The sequence below is a fragment of the Meriones unguiculatus genome, chromosome 1 (assembly GCF_030254825.1).
Source record: "Meriones unguiculatus strain TT.TT164.6M chromosome 1, Bangor_MerUng_6.1, whole genome shotgun sequence".
In the NCBI taxonomy this organism is placed as follows: Eukaryota; Metazoa; Chordata; class Mammalia; order Rodentia; family Muridae; genus Meriones; species Meriones unguiculatus.
In genome coordinates, this window is record NC_083349.1 from 59,873,761 (window position 1) to 59,889,306 (window position 15,546).

The 15,546-nt window shown below is 38.2% G+C and overlaps 1 protein-coding gene across 10 annotated transcripts in view; it reads left to right on the forward strand.

The window, feature by feature from the left end:
* Btrc (beta-transducin repeat containing E3 ubiquitin protein ligase) overlaps positions 1 to 15,546 on the forward strand; it is a 166,238-nt gene that overhangs the window by 76,157 nt on the left and 74,535 nt on the right. For 7 of the 10 annotated variants that reach the window (XM_021649848.2, XM_021649863.2, XM_021649880.2 and 4 more), the window contains one exon: positions 12,892 to 12,969. The exons of the other annotated variants lie outside the window; for them this stretch is intronic. In XM_021649848.2, the coding sequence (XP_021505523.1) occupies positions 12,892 to 12,969 (78 nt within the window). The remainder of the gene's footprint in view (positions 1 to 12,891; positions 12,970 to 15,546) is intronic. 10 annotated transcript variants of the gene reach the window in all.

The following is a 15,546-nucleotide window of genomic DNA, read 5'->3' on the forward strand; positions in this document are numbered from 1 at the left end:
GTGGATGATTAAAGGCGTGGGTTTTCAGCAGCCACAGCTTAAGACCAGAGACTCAAGGGTTTTTGCTAGAACAACATGCAAACATATCCTTTTAAATTCTTTTTGAAAAAAATTCTATTGTTATATTCTACCTTTGTAGAAAAATATTTTTGAAATCTGTTGTCGGAGAGCGTTGTATTAAATAAAGAACAGAAACAAGATTATTTATCCCTGGGAAAGTAAGATTACTTCATCGTCACAAATAATTATACCACTCCTGATAGAACTCCAAGTTGTGGTTAGGTTTTATTTTCATTTTGCTGTTTGGTAATGAACATTTGAAGAAATGAATTGCCGGTGTGTTTAGCCTTTGGCCCCTCTGGAAAGGAAGTGTGCTTCACTTATATTTTACATTCTTACTGCAGTTCTACCTCCGTGTCAACCTTAGAGACCCGACAGTCCAGCTGATGGAAGTTGTTAGCCATGTTCTTTTTAAAAACATATCCCCCTCTCTCTCTTTATAATAGATATTATCAAAAAACAATGAGAAGGCAAGATTTACAGTAAAAAGAAAAGTTAAAGCATCAAGGCCAAGTATTAAGACTGTTAGCATACTTAGGCTTTTTTTTTTTTTTTTTTTTTTAAAGCAAGGAGTATAAAGCATGGTACATGGTTTCCTTTTTAAAACATGCCTCTGTTCTTTAAAACATACACTTCAAGAGCTGTGCAGGATCAAGCATTTACAAAAATCAGAGAGAAGAACAGAGCTTGTAGTTGTAAGAATCTATGATAAGTAGGAAAGTTCACAGGGTAATAAGAATAAAAGAACTTTTAATAATAAAGGAAATAAAAGAATGATCATATACAGGCAAGTTTATAATAGAAGAGAACACCAAAACCAGAACACAAAACAATCCATCTTTTGTTTTGTTTTGCAATTATTTATTTAGGTGGGGTGCTTTTTACTTTTATTCCAAAATGGTAATCGTTTGGGGGAATATTATAGTTTATCAAGTTAAAGAAATCTTAAAATTTCCTTGAAGATGTTGTTGAGCTGTAAGTAATACCCAATTAAGGAAGACACCCAGTATGCGGGGAAAAAGAAACCAAAGAACATGTAAAGAATGGCCATGCCGGAAGTCACACAGTTCATTGGGGTGTGGGTGGACATCTTGAAGGCTCTATAGTTCTTAACCCTGTTTTGAGAAACAGGAAGGATCTCTGTGATGCACATGCCATTGAATTACAAAACTAACCAGGTATTCTTAGGAGAGGCGAATGTTTAACTATTAACTTGCATACAAATAACTGTGTAATAATCCCTGGATAAGATAGTGCATTAAAAGATAGCAAAGAAAATTGTGCCATAAAAGAAATTGTCCCAAACACATGTTTAGGAGGCGTAATATCTTGAAGAGGGCAAAATAGTCTTTCAGGCGCTCTCATGTGAAGATGCACTAAAAGTTTCCTATAGAAGTAAATGAAGAAACCTACTTGTGGTTTTGCTTACATGTTTGATGTGCTTGGCTTTTTATTTCAATCTTTCAGTCTCAAATTATCTTGGCAAATTTATATTATTTTACTGTGCTTATTTAGCCTTATAAATGGTTTTTTGTTTGTTTGGTTTAGTTTGATTTCTGGTTTTTTTGAAATGTGCGTTTTTCTGTGTAGCCCTGGCTGACTGTTCTGGAACTCAGAAATTCACTTGCCTCTGCTTCCCAGGGTGCTGAGATTAAAGGTATACACCACCACTGCCCAGCTGTTTTTGAAACCATGTATATATGTATGAAAAACTTTTTAAAAGGAATAGTAGTTCTAGTCTGACAAGAAAACAACCTGCCTATGGGAACATATAGGGACCTATTCAGCTATTCTGTTTCAATTTGAAAATATTAAGCCATATTGTTATAGTTTGGTGACTGTATTGTTATGTTCAACCTAATAAAATATTTTTAAAAATTCACAGCACATAGATTTGAAAGGGTAGGGGAAAAAGTATGGTTTGCTTTTCAATTAAGTCTTTAGGGCCCAAAAAACTTAGTTTAGTGTTTAAATAGACTATTAATCGGTATAGAACATGTTAACTTAATTACAAATTCTTATATGTACTCAGAGTCATTGCTAAGTTGATGTTCAGATCTTTGATTAAGAAGTCAGAAAGCTAAATATGTTGAGACAGCTGTCATCTCTCCTCTCAGAAAATAGAGATAACTGTTTTAGCTATTTTGGCTTGAGGTCTCTATATTAATTGCTGCAAATTTGTTTTTCACTTAGACTTTTAATGACAAAATACTAAAATCTTGTCTTGATTGTGTTGCTTCCTGACTTGGGAATTAATAGCAGCAGTGTTGGTGCCCTTCCCTTGTCACTCCCTGCTGCAGTTCATCTCTGTCTTTATCAGAGCATCTCAGTGCTTAGTTGAACTTGTTTATCTTAGAAGAACAGGAGGCAGGCTTTTAGGGAGTGAGCTACTTGTTCCAGAATAACAGGCACCAATGCTGGTTGACTTGAAAAGAACATTTGATCTCTTACATTAACAGCCCATGTCACTGTAATAGCGACTACAGTCAGGCTGTTCAGTTTTCTATTATTTTAGCTTTGAAATAACTGTAAGTGCTGCTCTAAAATCCCTGTGTATAAAATTGTACATTGGACGCGCCCCCCTAAGACTCGTAAGTAAACAAGGTGATGTGTGGCCAGAGGGGAGGATGTTTTGTTGGCTTTGTTTTAAATAACTGTCCCTGTCTGTAGATGGTCTTTCTGACCCCTGATGGTGTGCTGTATGACTTGTGTGCATTTGCAGATCTGGCAATATCTTGAGCAGATTTTTGTTCATTGCTAGTATCTGTACTTAGTGCCTATTAACTTGACCCATAATGTTTTCTTCTCTTAATAAGGAGGAATTTAGGTTTTTGAAGCTTAACCTCAAAGATTGTTCAGTTTCTTCAAGTAAACAGTTTTCATGATAGTTGTTGAGTACAGGGAAGCAAGGGCCATCTTTCCTAAATTTTAATACTATTTTGCTTTATTTAGAAATATTCTGCTGATAATTTCTCTGTTGAATAGCTTGGCAGTTGGAATCAGGTTGTGATGGTCAAAGAACAGAAAACAGAATTTGTGAAATCAAATTGATGGGTTTCTCTTTGAGAAAATCTCTTTTAGTGATAGAATGCAGTCTGTTTTAATTATGGTGGGACTGGCCCTGATTATTTACTTTCCCCCTTTTTTTTCTCTATTTTCTAAATTTGTTTCCCTGTTTTTATTTTTTTTATATAATAAAATACTTCCAGGTCACTCTAGTCCTTCTAATCTAGCTTATATAAACTCTCTCAACTCTCTCTCTTTCTCTCTTTTTCTCTCTTTCTCTCAGCTAGCATAAACACAATTGGTTGAAAGGCAACCATCTACCCAGGGAATTGTTCTAAATACTGAATGTGTCAGTGTGTTTTGGCATGACGAATTTGTAATATCTCTGAATACAGAAAGCACTTTCTGTGTTAACTGTAGGTATCAGAGCAGTAGTAGTGTTTGTGCTGTGCAAATTCTGGCTTGTGAGGTAATGACAAGTGTTTGCCTGCATAGACAATATATTTTTTTCCCCTGAGGTCCCCACACACCTAGTTTCCCTCAAGCTCATCATCTCTGTCAGGTTAATCAATAGGCACCGTATGGCAGAGGGTCAGTAATCAGTGTCATCGTGCCTTTAAATCGTGTTGAAAATTTGCTTAAAGCCTGGGCCAATTAACATCGAGATGATGAATGGATGGGAAGATGGGAAGAGCCTGCCGCTCAGGGGCTTTGTGAGGAAGAGATGCTCAGCTGTTGAGCAGCAGACACCAGCGAATAAAATCAGCCATTCATGTGAGCTCAGTCCACCCACTCTTAATGATAATGTCAATCTAGCAAAATATATACACATTGGAGTTGTCATGAGTTCATAAATCAAAGGAGTTTGTCAAAGGCATTCAGATTAACGAGGCAGCAGCAATAACAAGTCAAATTTGCATAGAGAATTGCTTGAATCTCAGTAAATTATGATCCTGTTTTTCATTTGATTATTTGCTAATGTCTCAAGAGGGAGAATGATTATATTAGCATGCAAAATCTCCTCCAGAAGTAGAAATCTGAGGTATAGAAGACCAGCACACTATGACAATTAATCAGTTTCTGCATACTAGCATAAATGCACAAGGCCCAGAAATGAACTTCTTTTTTATTATTATTTCTCCTTGCTACTGATCCAAATGGTTCAGCTTGACAGAGACTTTATATTGCTTTAACAGTGTTCTGAATTGTGCCTGCAGGCAAGACATAGTTATGCAGCTATAACCAACCTATCCATCTGCCAACCAGATTGGAATTCTCCTATCCAAGGCTTCCATTAACCCCCACTGACAGCTCCAAACAGGATTAAGAATTTGGAAGCATAAAAAGTAGTTGTTCTTTGCAAATACACACAATCCCTTTGCATTTTGAGAAAGGCTGCATCTGTAGTATTTTTATAATTAGTGTCAGACAATGTAGCAGGGGGAAAACCTCCTTGGCAGGTTTTTGACTTCTGTCACAGAGAGCAAGGCAGTCCTGATGGCAGTTCTCTTCAGTTCTTCCCAGTGAGCACTTTCCATTCTGTCTGGTTTCTACCACTGTGTTTGGATCTGTGCACTGCTGAAAAATAGCCCTCCTTGAATGCGTGGACTGGGACTCTACACAGGTTTAACACCGTATGCAGACTTTGTTTGATGTGGCTGTGGTTTAATAGAGTATGCCAAATGGTAAACTTGCCAGAGAAGCTGTTGTCTGTGGAAACATGCCAGAGAGGATTGCTTCAAGCTTCAGGTCTTTCCTAAGAACTGGTCCTTGCATAGCAACCTTCAATAAGCTTCCCAACTTACCTAACCTATAGTTCTCCCATTAATCCCAGGAAGATTAATCAGAATTTGTTAAAATGCAGACACACGGTGTTGGTGGGTTTTGTTTGGTTTTGCCTTCTGCAGATAGTGTTTTATTCTGTGTCAAAATGGGCTGGCCTGGAAATCACTACTCAAATGAGCCTGGCCTGCAACTTTCGGTGATCCTCCCATCTTTGCCTCCTGAGTCCTGGGATGACAGGCATTACCTGAACAATTTTTTGTTTTTGTAAATTGGAAATCATGTGCATTTGGAGGGTAGTTCCTGCCAAGTTATAGAATAAGTTAATGGGAAAAAGTATTACTTCAGTAACTGACTGGCCTGTGAACCTCATGATTTTGTAGCTGGCTATTAGAAATTAGTCTAAGGTTCTTTTCTTCATGTGAGTTTTTCATTCTACATGACAGTACATAGTTGGGTTCTGATTTGTTTTTTAAGTGTGTGTGTGTGTGTGTGTGTGTGTGTGAGTGTGTGTGTGAAGGTCAGAGGTCAGAGGTCAGTTCTCTCCTTCTACCATGTGGGACCCAGGCATTGAACTCAGGTAGTCTGGCTTGGTAACAAGCACTTTTACCCACTGAGCTATCTCACCAGCTCCCACTAAAAGTTTTGAGAAAAGGATCAACATGATGTTAGTGTCTTTAAGAAAGATCAAGTCAGGCAGCAGTACCCAATCCAACAAGACTCTTTATGTTACAGCACTGGAATGTGGCTCATTGAGAGAACACTCGCCTAGCAACCCTCCAGCACTAATACAGTGTAAGGAGCTGCATCTCATGAATGGAACAAAGCTGATATGACCTCAAGATACATAGTACCAAAAAGTACCAAGCTAGGCTGGGTGGAGTGGCACAGGCCTTTAATCTTGCACTCCAGAAATAGAGGCAGGTGGATCTCTGAGTTTGAGGCCAGCCTGGTCTATAGAGAGTGAGTTCAAGGACAGCCAAGGCTACACAGAGAAACCCTGTCTCTAAAATAGATAGATAGATAGATAGATAGATAAGTACCAAATTGGGAATAAGTATTAAGAGGCATTAATTCTCCCAGGGGAATGACAATCACTGAATGTTTTGTGAAAGTATTTTAGTTGCTACCTGGTCAAGTTTTTAAAATTTATTCCCACACTGTCTCTATCTGTCTGTCTGTCTGTCTCTCTCTCTGTGTGTGTGTGTGTTAGGTAGGTAGGTAGGAGTGGGGGTTAAATGCATAAATGCCGGGTCACCCAAATTGAGGTCATCAAATTGCTTACAGGCATTGCTTCTCTTCCTACACCATGTAGGTCCCAGGAATTGAATTCATGAGTTTTGGTGGCAAGAATCTTTCACTGAGCCTTCTCACCAGACTGGATTGAGGATTGAGATTTTAATAAAGAGATTAGGAAAGAATTGCTACTATTACACATTTTACAACAGTGAGCCAGGTGTGATGTTGAATATTTGTGACCTCAGCGCTTAAGAGGTTGAGATGGGAAGGATGGGGTTTCAGGTCCATCCTTGACTACATACTGATTGTGGGGTCATCCTGGGCTATAGAACAAAACTGTCTTTAAAGAGAAAAAAGCCAAGTATGACACATACCTTTTTAACACACTCAGGTTAAGGCAGGAGCATTGTCACAGGTAGAGTCTGGCCTCAGTTAAATAGTCAGGCTCTGTTTGAGAGGAAGGAGGGGGACAGGGGAAGGGGAAAGAATGAAAGAAAGGAAAGAGAAGGTAGGGAATTGATGAATGATAAATAATGTCATTATGCAATTGCTTTGTGAAGTTAAACTAGCCAGATTGCTAGTATTGTAATGTATTGAGTTTGGGTCAGTTATATAGGCACCAGAGAGGTTTTTTGTTTTGTTTTATTTTCCACTTTTTGAGACAAGATCTCTCTACTATATAGTTCTGCCTGTGTTGGAACTTGCTATATAGACAAGCTGGACTTGAACTAAGAGCTATCCACTTGCCTCTGCCTCCCAAGCACTGAGATTAAAGGTGTGTACCGCCATTCCTGACTTAAGGTATCTGGCAGCCTAATAACCTTCTTAGCCTGGCAGCTTTGACTGCTGTGTTGAGTACAGGCCGAAGCAGGGTTATGAGAGCTGGGCTGTAGTAAATGTCTGGACTAGAGCAGAGGCAGTGGGAGTGCAGAAGTAGTCTGGAGTATATTAAAATTGAATCAAAGGGAAGAAACTGTCTACTGGAAACTCAATATGCTGAAAGAAGAAAGTAATGAGTAAAATCATGAAGGAAATAATGAGCAATGAGAACTTAAGTCTGGGACCAAAGAAAAACTAGAAAGCTAGCTGATCTAGAAAAGGTGAGGGGCTGATCTAGAAGTGGGAGTGGGGTAAAGCATACTTTAAATTTGAATGTACAGATTTTGAGACAGTTTAAGCTTATCAACTGGACCCTTTGGGAGACAGGCCCAAGCTGTCCTTGAATTTGTCGGCTCACCTACCTCAGCTTTCTAAGTGCTGGGGTTAAAGACATGCTACCATGCCATTTCTGAACTTTTTTTGTGGTTCCTTTTTTATCTTTGGTTACTTCTGAAAATATTTTCCAAAAATGCATTTGAGGTCTGCCTGAAAAAATCTCACCTTTTAAAATTAAAATTATTTTCTTTATTAATATTTCATCTTTTCATACCACTGACTCCCTCTTATCAATATTATGTCTACAGATGTCACAGCCCAAAAACTTCCCATTTGAAGTTTTCACTGAAGTGCTGGGCAGGTCGTACACCTACAATGAGGATCAAGGAGTTCAAGGCTAGCCTGGGTTACCTAGGGAATTCAAGGCCAGCCTGGGCTAAATGATATCCTGCCTCAAAAAACCACACAGAAAAAAATTAAATTTTGATAAGAATTACATCCCTTTTTAATTCTAAGCACTTAAGCTCCAGTTAAAAAATACCTTTAGGTTAATATAAAAGGTAAATAGTTATGTCAAATCTTATAAAATTTGTTTTTTAATCTCTGTGTGTGTGTGTGTGTACACACATGCTTAATGGCTTGCTTGTTGAGGTCACATTACAACCTGGGAGCCTGGTTCTCCTCCTACCATGTGGGTTTAAGGACTGGTTGTCAGGCAGTCAGTGTCTTTTTTTGTTAAGTCATCTTGCTGGCTCTAGAATCCTTTTCATAGTGCTGTTTTTTTGTAGAATTTATTTTTTATTCAGGAATTTTTTGCTCAAGAGGTAAAAGAATACTTTAAATTTCTATGTGCTGATTTTGAGACAGTTTACAAATACTGACCCTGTTACTGCAATGAAGTGTCTGGCTGTCAGAAATGAATCATTTTCAGCAGTCATATTTGCTTAGGGTTTTGTGACAGGATGTCTGTTTCAGCTGCTGATGGTGTGAGCTTCTAGAAGTTTCTAGACTGCTTGCATAGAAAGCATAAAGCCCTGGATTTGGTTTCTGGAGCATGTAAAGTCAGAGTTGATGATATATACGACTATATCCAAGCACTGGGGGCAGTAGAGACTAGAAGATCAGAAATTTAAGGTCATCCTTGGTTCCGTAGCCAATTCCAGTGAAGATAGGCTATGTGAGATTCTGTCTCAAAGAGGAGAAAAAAAAGTCTCAGTAAAACTTTGGAGGTTCTCTGTCCCCCAAATTTTTGTCTTACAGCTCTCCTCTCACTCCTCATTTCCTAACATTTTATTCTAGGTTTGACCTCTGTGTTAGTTACTTTTCTCATCACTTTGACAGACTAACTGGCAGAAGGAACTTAAGTGAGGAGGCCTTTATTTTGGCTCTCAGTTTAGGGTCCACCATGGCCAGACTCAGCTGGAGCAGCTGAGTCTCCGGCAGCAGGAGCATGTAGTATAGGAAGCAGAGATCTTAGGGTAGATGCTGAGCTAAGATGCCAACTGAGCCTGTTTCACCTGGAGGTATTAACCTCCCAGGAAGAGCCACCAGCTAGGGATCAAATTATAACAAAGAAAAACAGCCTGTTGTTTAATTTTTAAGTATAGTTTTCAGATATACAGAAAGTTGAAGGAATATTACAGATAACCCCTTTATCTTAACACACACGCTAATGCTGTCACATTTTACTGTCTCTCTACATTTACACTCACAGTGAATTTTTTTTTTTTTTTTGAACCATTTGAAAGTTAAAGACTGGGCTGGAGAGTTGCCTCAGTGGTTAAGAGCATTCTCTGCTCTTCCAAAGAACCCTGGTTCAATTTCCAGCATCCACATGGCAGCTCACAACTGTCTGTAACTCAGTTCCAAGTGATCTGGTACCCTCACACCAGTGCACATTAAAAAAAAAAAAAAAGACAACTGTTTGAAAGTTAAAGACTTATTACACAATGTGAGATCAAAAGCATAAAATTGAATGTTTAAAGAAATGGACATATCCCTATAATATAATAGTACTTGACAATACAAAGGAAGATCATGGTGGCTCATACCTACTACTCTAACACCTAGGAAGCTGTGAGTTCCAGACCAACCTGAGCTACAGTGTGAGATTATGTCTAAAATGAGAGGAGGGGGAAGGGAATACTAATTTACATAGTAATAACCTGAGTAGATCTCAAAAGTGTTATGGTAGGCAGGGGGAAAAAAAAAACAGATTAAAGTGGTTATATTATGTGAGTCCATGACAATCTGGAAAAGACAAAATTATTGAGCTAAAACAACATAAATGGTTTTCAATGTGGACAAGCTTGACCATAAAAATTTGGGGGTAAAATTGTTCCAGAACTTGACTGTGTTATAGGTACACTTTTATATATATATTTTTAAAAACCCATGTCTGTACATGAAAAAGAATGAATGTGAAACATAAAAGTTGGGAAACATTCTGGAATTTAATATTATTATATCTACATTTCTTACTCAGGTTTTTTTCCCCAATCGTTAAATATTAGCCTTTATGGGGGGGGGGGGGCGGCAACTCAGATCACATTTAAATTAGTAGTCATGTCTCTTCAGTGTTCTTTTAAATAGAAACAATTACTTCCTTAATTTGTGGCTGGCTTTTTTGTTGTTATTGAATAGTAGTTGTGTAGGATTGCCCTCATTTGGGGTTAGCTCGTTATCTTAAGAGTAGATGGGGGCAGGCACAGATGCACATGTGACTGTGCTCCTGTGTGGTGGTCACAAGACACCCTGACTGTCAGTCCTCGCCTTGCCTTCCTTCCTCCACCTTATTTGCACAGGGTGTCCTCTTCATCTCCGCTGGCCAAAATGAAATCTTCACGCTTGCACAGCAAGCACTTTTACCCAGTCAGCTAGCTCCCCAACCCAGATCAGATGTTTTCCTGTTTGGGACAAGGAAACTTGAAAGGTGATTTGTTCATCCTAGATTTGCTCATTTATTTAACTTTTAGTTTGTATCTGTGTCGATGGATCAGTGCGCCATGCAGGTGCCTGGTGCCTATGGAGCTCAGTAGAAAGCATCTGACCTCTAAAACTGAAGCTGTGGACAATTGTAAGCTGTCATGTGGATGCTGGGAATTGAACCCAGGTGCTCTAGACCAAGAGATGTAATATTAGTGTGTTACACAGATTTTTCCACTGTAGTAGAGTTATTGGTTTTTAAGTACCGTGGTGGTGGTGGTGGTGGTGGTGGTGGTGGGGGATATATTTAAAATTATGTAACAGTTCTTCTTATAAAAGGCTCACCTGCTAGTTCAGTGAGTACCTCTGGGTGATTCTTACCTATGTCAACTAGTTACTCTTGACTGCAACTTAATTTGTTGCTAGATCAGTTGGGAACCTTTCCTGTTGGAATCCCTCCTCACGGTGCAGATAGTAATTCATGAGCTCTCCTGAGGGTTGAACTTGCACCAAGGTGAAAGTACATGTTGCGCTTTGATCTTCGTTTGTTACTCTCAAGTTAGGAGTGATTGCTCACCTCTAATTCCCTGACACTCCGCATTTCTCCTTCAGTGTAACCAATTTCTAGCCCCTTATGTCCCAGTCGCTTAGCATTGCTGCTTCTGTTTTATTCAACAATTGTGCTGGACTTTTCATTCTTGGTTGGCTTTCTTTTAATGGGTTGGCCAGAATAAGTGTTTGGTTAACCTACCAGAAAAGAACTAGCTCTGACAATGTTTACAGGTTTTTCTTCCCTTGTTAGAATTCCTTTTAACAGAGACACCTAGCCTTTAATCCCAGCACTCTGGGAAAGACAGGGAGTTCTAGGCCAGCCAAGGCTACATAGTGAGACTGTCTCAAAATAATAACAACTCATTTTTTTTTTTTAGATTTTATTTTTATTTATTATATATATACAATGTTCTGTCTGCATGTGTACTTGCACACCAGAAGAGGACACCAGATCTTATTATAGATGGTTGTGAGCCACCATGTGGTTACTGGAATTGAACTCAGGACCTCTGGAAGAGCAGCCAGTACTCTCAACCTCTGAGCCATCTCTCCAGCCTCCTGGAGTCCCACATTAGTAATTCTTTATTCCTCATTTGTAATGCTTTTTAGTCATTAACTCTTTTCCCTCTATTTTGAGGGGCAGCTTTCATTCCTTTTTTTTCCTCCCAAAACAGAATATTCTATATGCTTATTTACAGCATAATAGTGAGTATATAATTTCATGCATTAAATTTAAAAAAATTTTTCAGATATGTTTATTATGCCCTGAATCTAAAATTACTATAACTAGTTAGAATGTGATGGTTTTATAGAATGTAACAAATTTGTCAGTTGTAAGCTATAAACTGTTAAATAGAGAATTCAAATAAATATGATTGGGATTTTCTGTGTTTGTTTTGCAGATGTTTAGCATTTGTTGTCCTTGGTTTGTTTGTTGGTTGGTTGGTTTGTTTGAAAGGGTCTCATTAGTCTGACCAGGCTGGCCTCAAACTTAAAGATCCTCTTGCCTATCTTCCAAGTGCTGTGATTAAAGTTATAAACTACTAAGCTCAGCAAATTTTGAACACTTTTGAATCTGTTTTTGATTGTTCCTTTTTAATGTATAAAAATCCCTTTGACATTTTAGGATCTTGTAGCTACTGTTGGAAGTAATCCTTAGATTACTTAGATTAGAATGAACTCTAATCAATTTTAAAAATATAACTTATATTTGTATTTTATGTACATTGGTATTTTGCCTCCATGTATGAGAGTGTCAGATCCCCTGGAGGGGGCATTACAGTTGTGAGCTGCCATGTGGGTGCTGGCACCTGAACCCTGTTCCTCTGGAAGAACAGCCAGTGCTTTAACCACTGAGCCATCTCTCCAGCCCCTCTAATCTTAAACCACAGATTAAATGCTAATTATGTTAATAAGAACTATGCTACTTAGCTGTGTGAGCAGGCCTGTAATCCCAGCATTTAGGGAGGCATAGGCAGGTAGATCTCTTGTGAGTTTGAGGTTAGCCTGGTCTACAAAGCAAGTCTAAGTCTAAACAGCCAAAGTTACACAGAGAAACCCTGTCTCAAAAGAAAGAAAGAAAGAAAAACAAACAAACAAACAAAAAGGTATGCTACTTCTTTAAGTAAGAAAGAGAAATTTAATGTGAGATGAGAGAAAGAAAAAAGATTTATTTCTTTAAGAGTCTAGACTAGGAGATTAGTATCAATCAAACATTTACAATAGTTAAAGACTAGCCAATTACTTAAAAGAATGTAATAATCATGACTTAGTTGTCATCATCTAAATGTAGCCTAGAGGAGGCTGGCCTGGAACTCAGATCCACCTGCCTCTTCTCAGGTGCTGGGATTAAAGGCGTGTATCACCACACCTACAACTTTCTTAAGTTGTAGTGTCAACGAGTAATAAAATAGACTTCTAGTTAATGTGATCCTCCTGGGTAGTGTTTAAACAGACAGAATTCCTCCCAGCCAGATCCCGACATGAATTTATTTATATACATGGGCATATGGTTTCCTTTACATGTGTGTATGTCTGTATGTATATAAATCTTCAAGTGCATAAATATACATGGTGTTCTAGCTTACAGAATTAGAAATGTAATTCAGTTTACTCCCACAGAATAAGATTGAAGATAATGAGAACTGAATTAAAGCTTACTTTCTTTCACAGAATTCCTCAGAGAGAGAAGACTGTAATAATGGCGAGCCCCCTAGGAAGATAATACCCGAGAAGAATTCACTTAGACAGGTATGGAATTTAGTCTTACTTAAAATAAAAAGCTTCCAAAAAAAAAAAATAGCTTCCAAAAAAAAGCAAAGGACAGGAAGCCATTGACTGTCGTTCTTTAAAATATTGGAGTTTAAAGTCAGAGCCCTGTATTCTGAAGTTGGTCTGGCCCAATCAGGTAACATTATTTGACAGCCAGTATATATAGTAAATATTTAAATTGCAGTAAAGAGGTCTTGTTTAGCTAGCTGACCTTAAGTGCTTCATAGAATAGACATGGGATATTTAACAGTAATATTTATTTCCAAGTAAGGATTATTTATACATTTTAATTTTAATTGAAAAGTTTTTGAGACAGGGTCTCATTGCATAGCCCAGGCTAAATGACTTACTGTTACAGGCCTGCCATGTTAGCACCCCGAGTGCTGGGATTACAAGTACCTCCTGGCTAGAGTCCAGCATACATCTAAACAACAACAACAGATCTCAAACAAAGATGGTTTCTTCTAGTTTGAATTTTTTAGTTTCGTTTAGGTTTTTAGAAGTGAAGTCCACTACTGATGATTACTTTAAAGCATTTTTTTTTGGGGGGGGGGACTGGAGCAGTGGCTCTCAGTGTTTAAAGTGATCGCCATGGAAACATGAGGACCAGAGTTCAGATCCCCAGAACCCAAAAGTGTGGCAGGCCACGTGTAATCCAGCCTGTAAAGGAGGGGCAAGGGATCCCAGGAGAGAGTCTTGGTGACAAGGGTGCAGAGTGATAGAGGACATGTTTACATAGCGCACATAGGTAGGGAGAAAAAGAGAAAAATATAAATCCTTTTCCTCGGGTCTCTGTGCCCTGCTTCCCAGGGCTAACTTATTTAACTTGTGAAAGTTCAGTCTCATGATTTTCTTTAAGTTAAAATATCCAAAATAGTGACTGAACACAATGTCCTTCTTACCTGTAGAAACCTGTAATACCTTTATAATTTTCTACAAACAGAATGAGTCATTAAATTATTTATTCATTAAATTACTATGGCTAGAAAGTAAATGTCACATAATCATTTTTAGTATACAATTGTATAAAAATGAGTACTAGCAGCAGTACAAATAATTGTGATTTGTTATGTGTTATGGCCCTGTTCTAGGACATAGGAGAGCAGTGATGTTTTTTGTTGGATACTTACCACAAACATATTTACTCTGTTCAGTCCTGTGATAACACTGCTGAATTGATAGATACGATCAGATTTCCAGTTTACTGAGGAAGCAAATGGAGGTGTGAAGAGGTTAGATCTGACCAGAGCTGGTTATTGATTTGGAATTCGGGCCTTATTGTTTCCAGAGAATTTCTACTTCTGCCTCAGGGGTCCGGTTTTTAACCTAAAGGGTGGGTACTTAAAAAAAAAAAAAAGAAAAAAAAAACACGCCACAATTATTTTTTATTTATCATATGTTAACTCATTTTGGATAGTCACTTTTCATTTTTTTAAATAAAATAATTGTTTTAAATAGAATTGAGCCCATATAGGAAGCTTTCAAAACAAATTGATGTCAAGACAGTTAATTTTTAATTATTTGGAGATAGGCACCAGATCCGTTTGAGAAATCAATAAAACAATATTGAGTAAGGTAAAGTTGGAGATGGAAAAACTCTGTCCACTACACTGAAGCAGCTGTCAAAAAACCATCATGCAACAAAAAGTTTTGGCAACTTTATTTAAGCTAACAAACGAATTTTCACTCTGCAAAGTTATAAATTAATTTTAATAGGCTGATCCAGATGGTCCATTTGGAAAATGGATAGGCTGATCTGTTGAAAATTAAACTAAATTTATCTCTCTCATACTTCAAACTGAAGCAAGAGAGAGAATCGTGCCTATTAAGTCCAGCACATACAGATGGACCAGCAGGTCACACATGGGACTAATCTGATTCATTTTAAAAATAAATGCATACATTATTGAATCATTTTCTGCTTGCAAGATCTGTTTTTTGCAGTTCTTGAAAGAGATTTAACATTTTTTTCTCATTGCTGTTTTAGCAGGTTCTTTTTACTCCCTCCACTTTAATTTAATGCCCCCCTCCCCATTTTTTTCCGGAATGATTTTTCTAATATCTGTCATTCAGTGTTGAGATCCAAGCTCTGGAGATTAATTAGGTCAGGAGGCTTCCCCCTCCCTTTTTTGTAGAGGGTTTTTATCTCCGTTCTCTTTGTGAAGAGCATGAACTGTGTTCTTGGAGAGAGAGAGAGAGAGATGGCCTTTAGTGTTAGGGAGCAGGGGAGCCTCCTGGGGCCTCAGAGCCTTTAGCTTCTGGGCGTTTCAACAGCCCCATGAATGCAGATTTGTAAATTTATTGCAGTGCCATCTGGTTTTTTGCTCGAACCAGATTACTGTTGGCTTGTGTCTGTCTATTGTGGTGGTCACTCCCTAGGAGCGTGCCCTCTCAATCTTGGGAAAGAGTGATGAATAGCAGGGGTCAATAGAAGCGGGTCACAGGGCAGCTGTCCAGGACTGCCCTGAACTTGATTACCCCACTGCTGACTTTTTGTTTAAGGTAGTACATAATACACAAGCTGTTTAAACTCCTCTTTTTCTCCATTGCATGTGA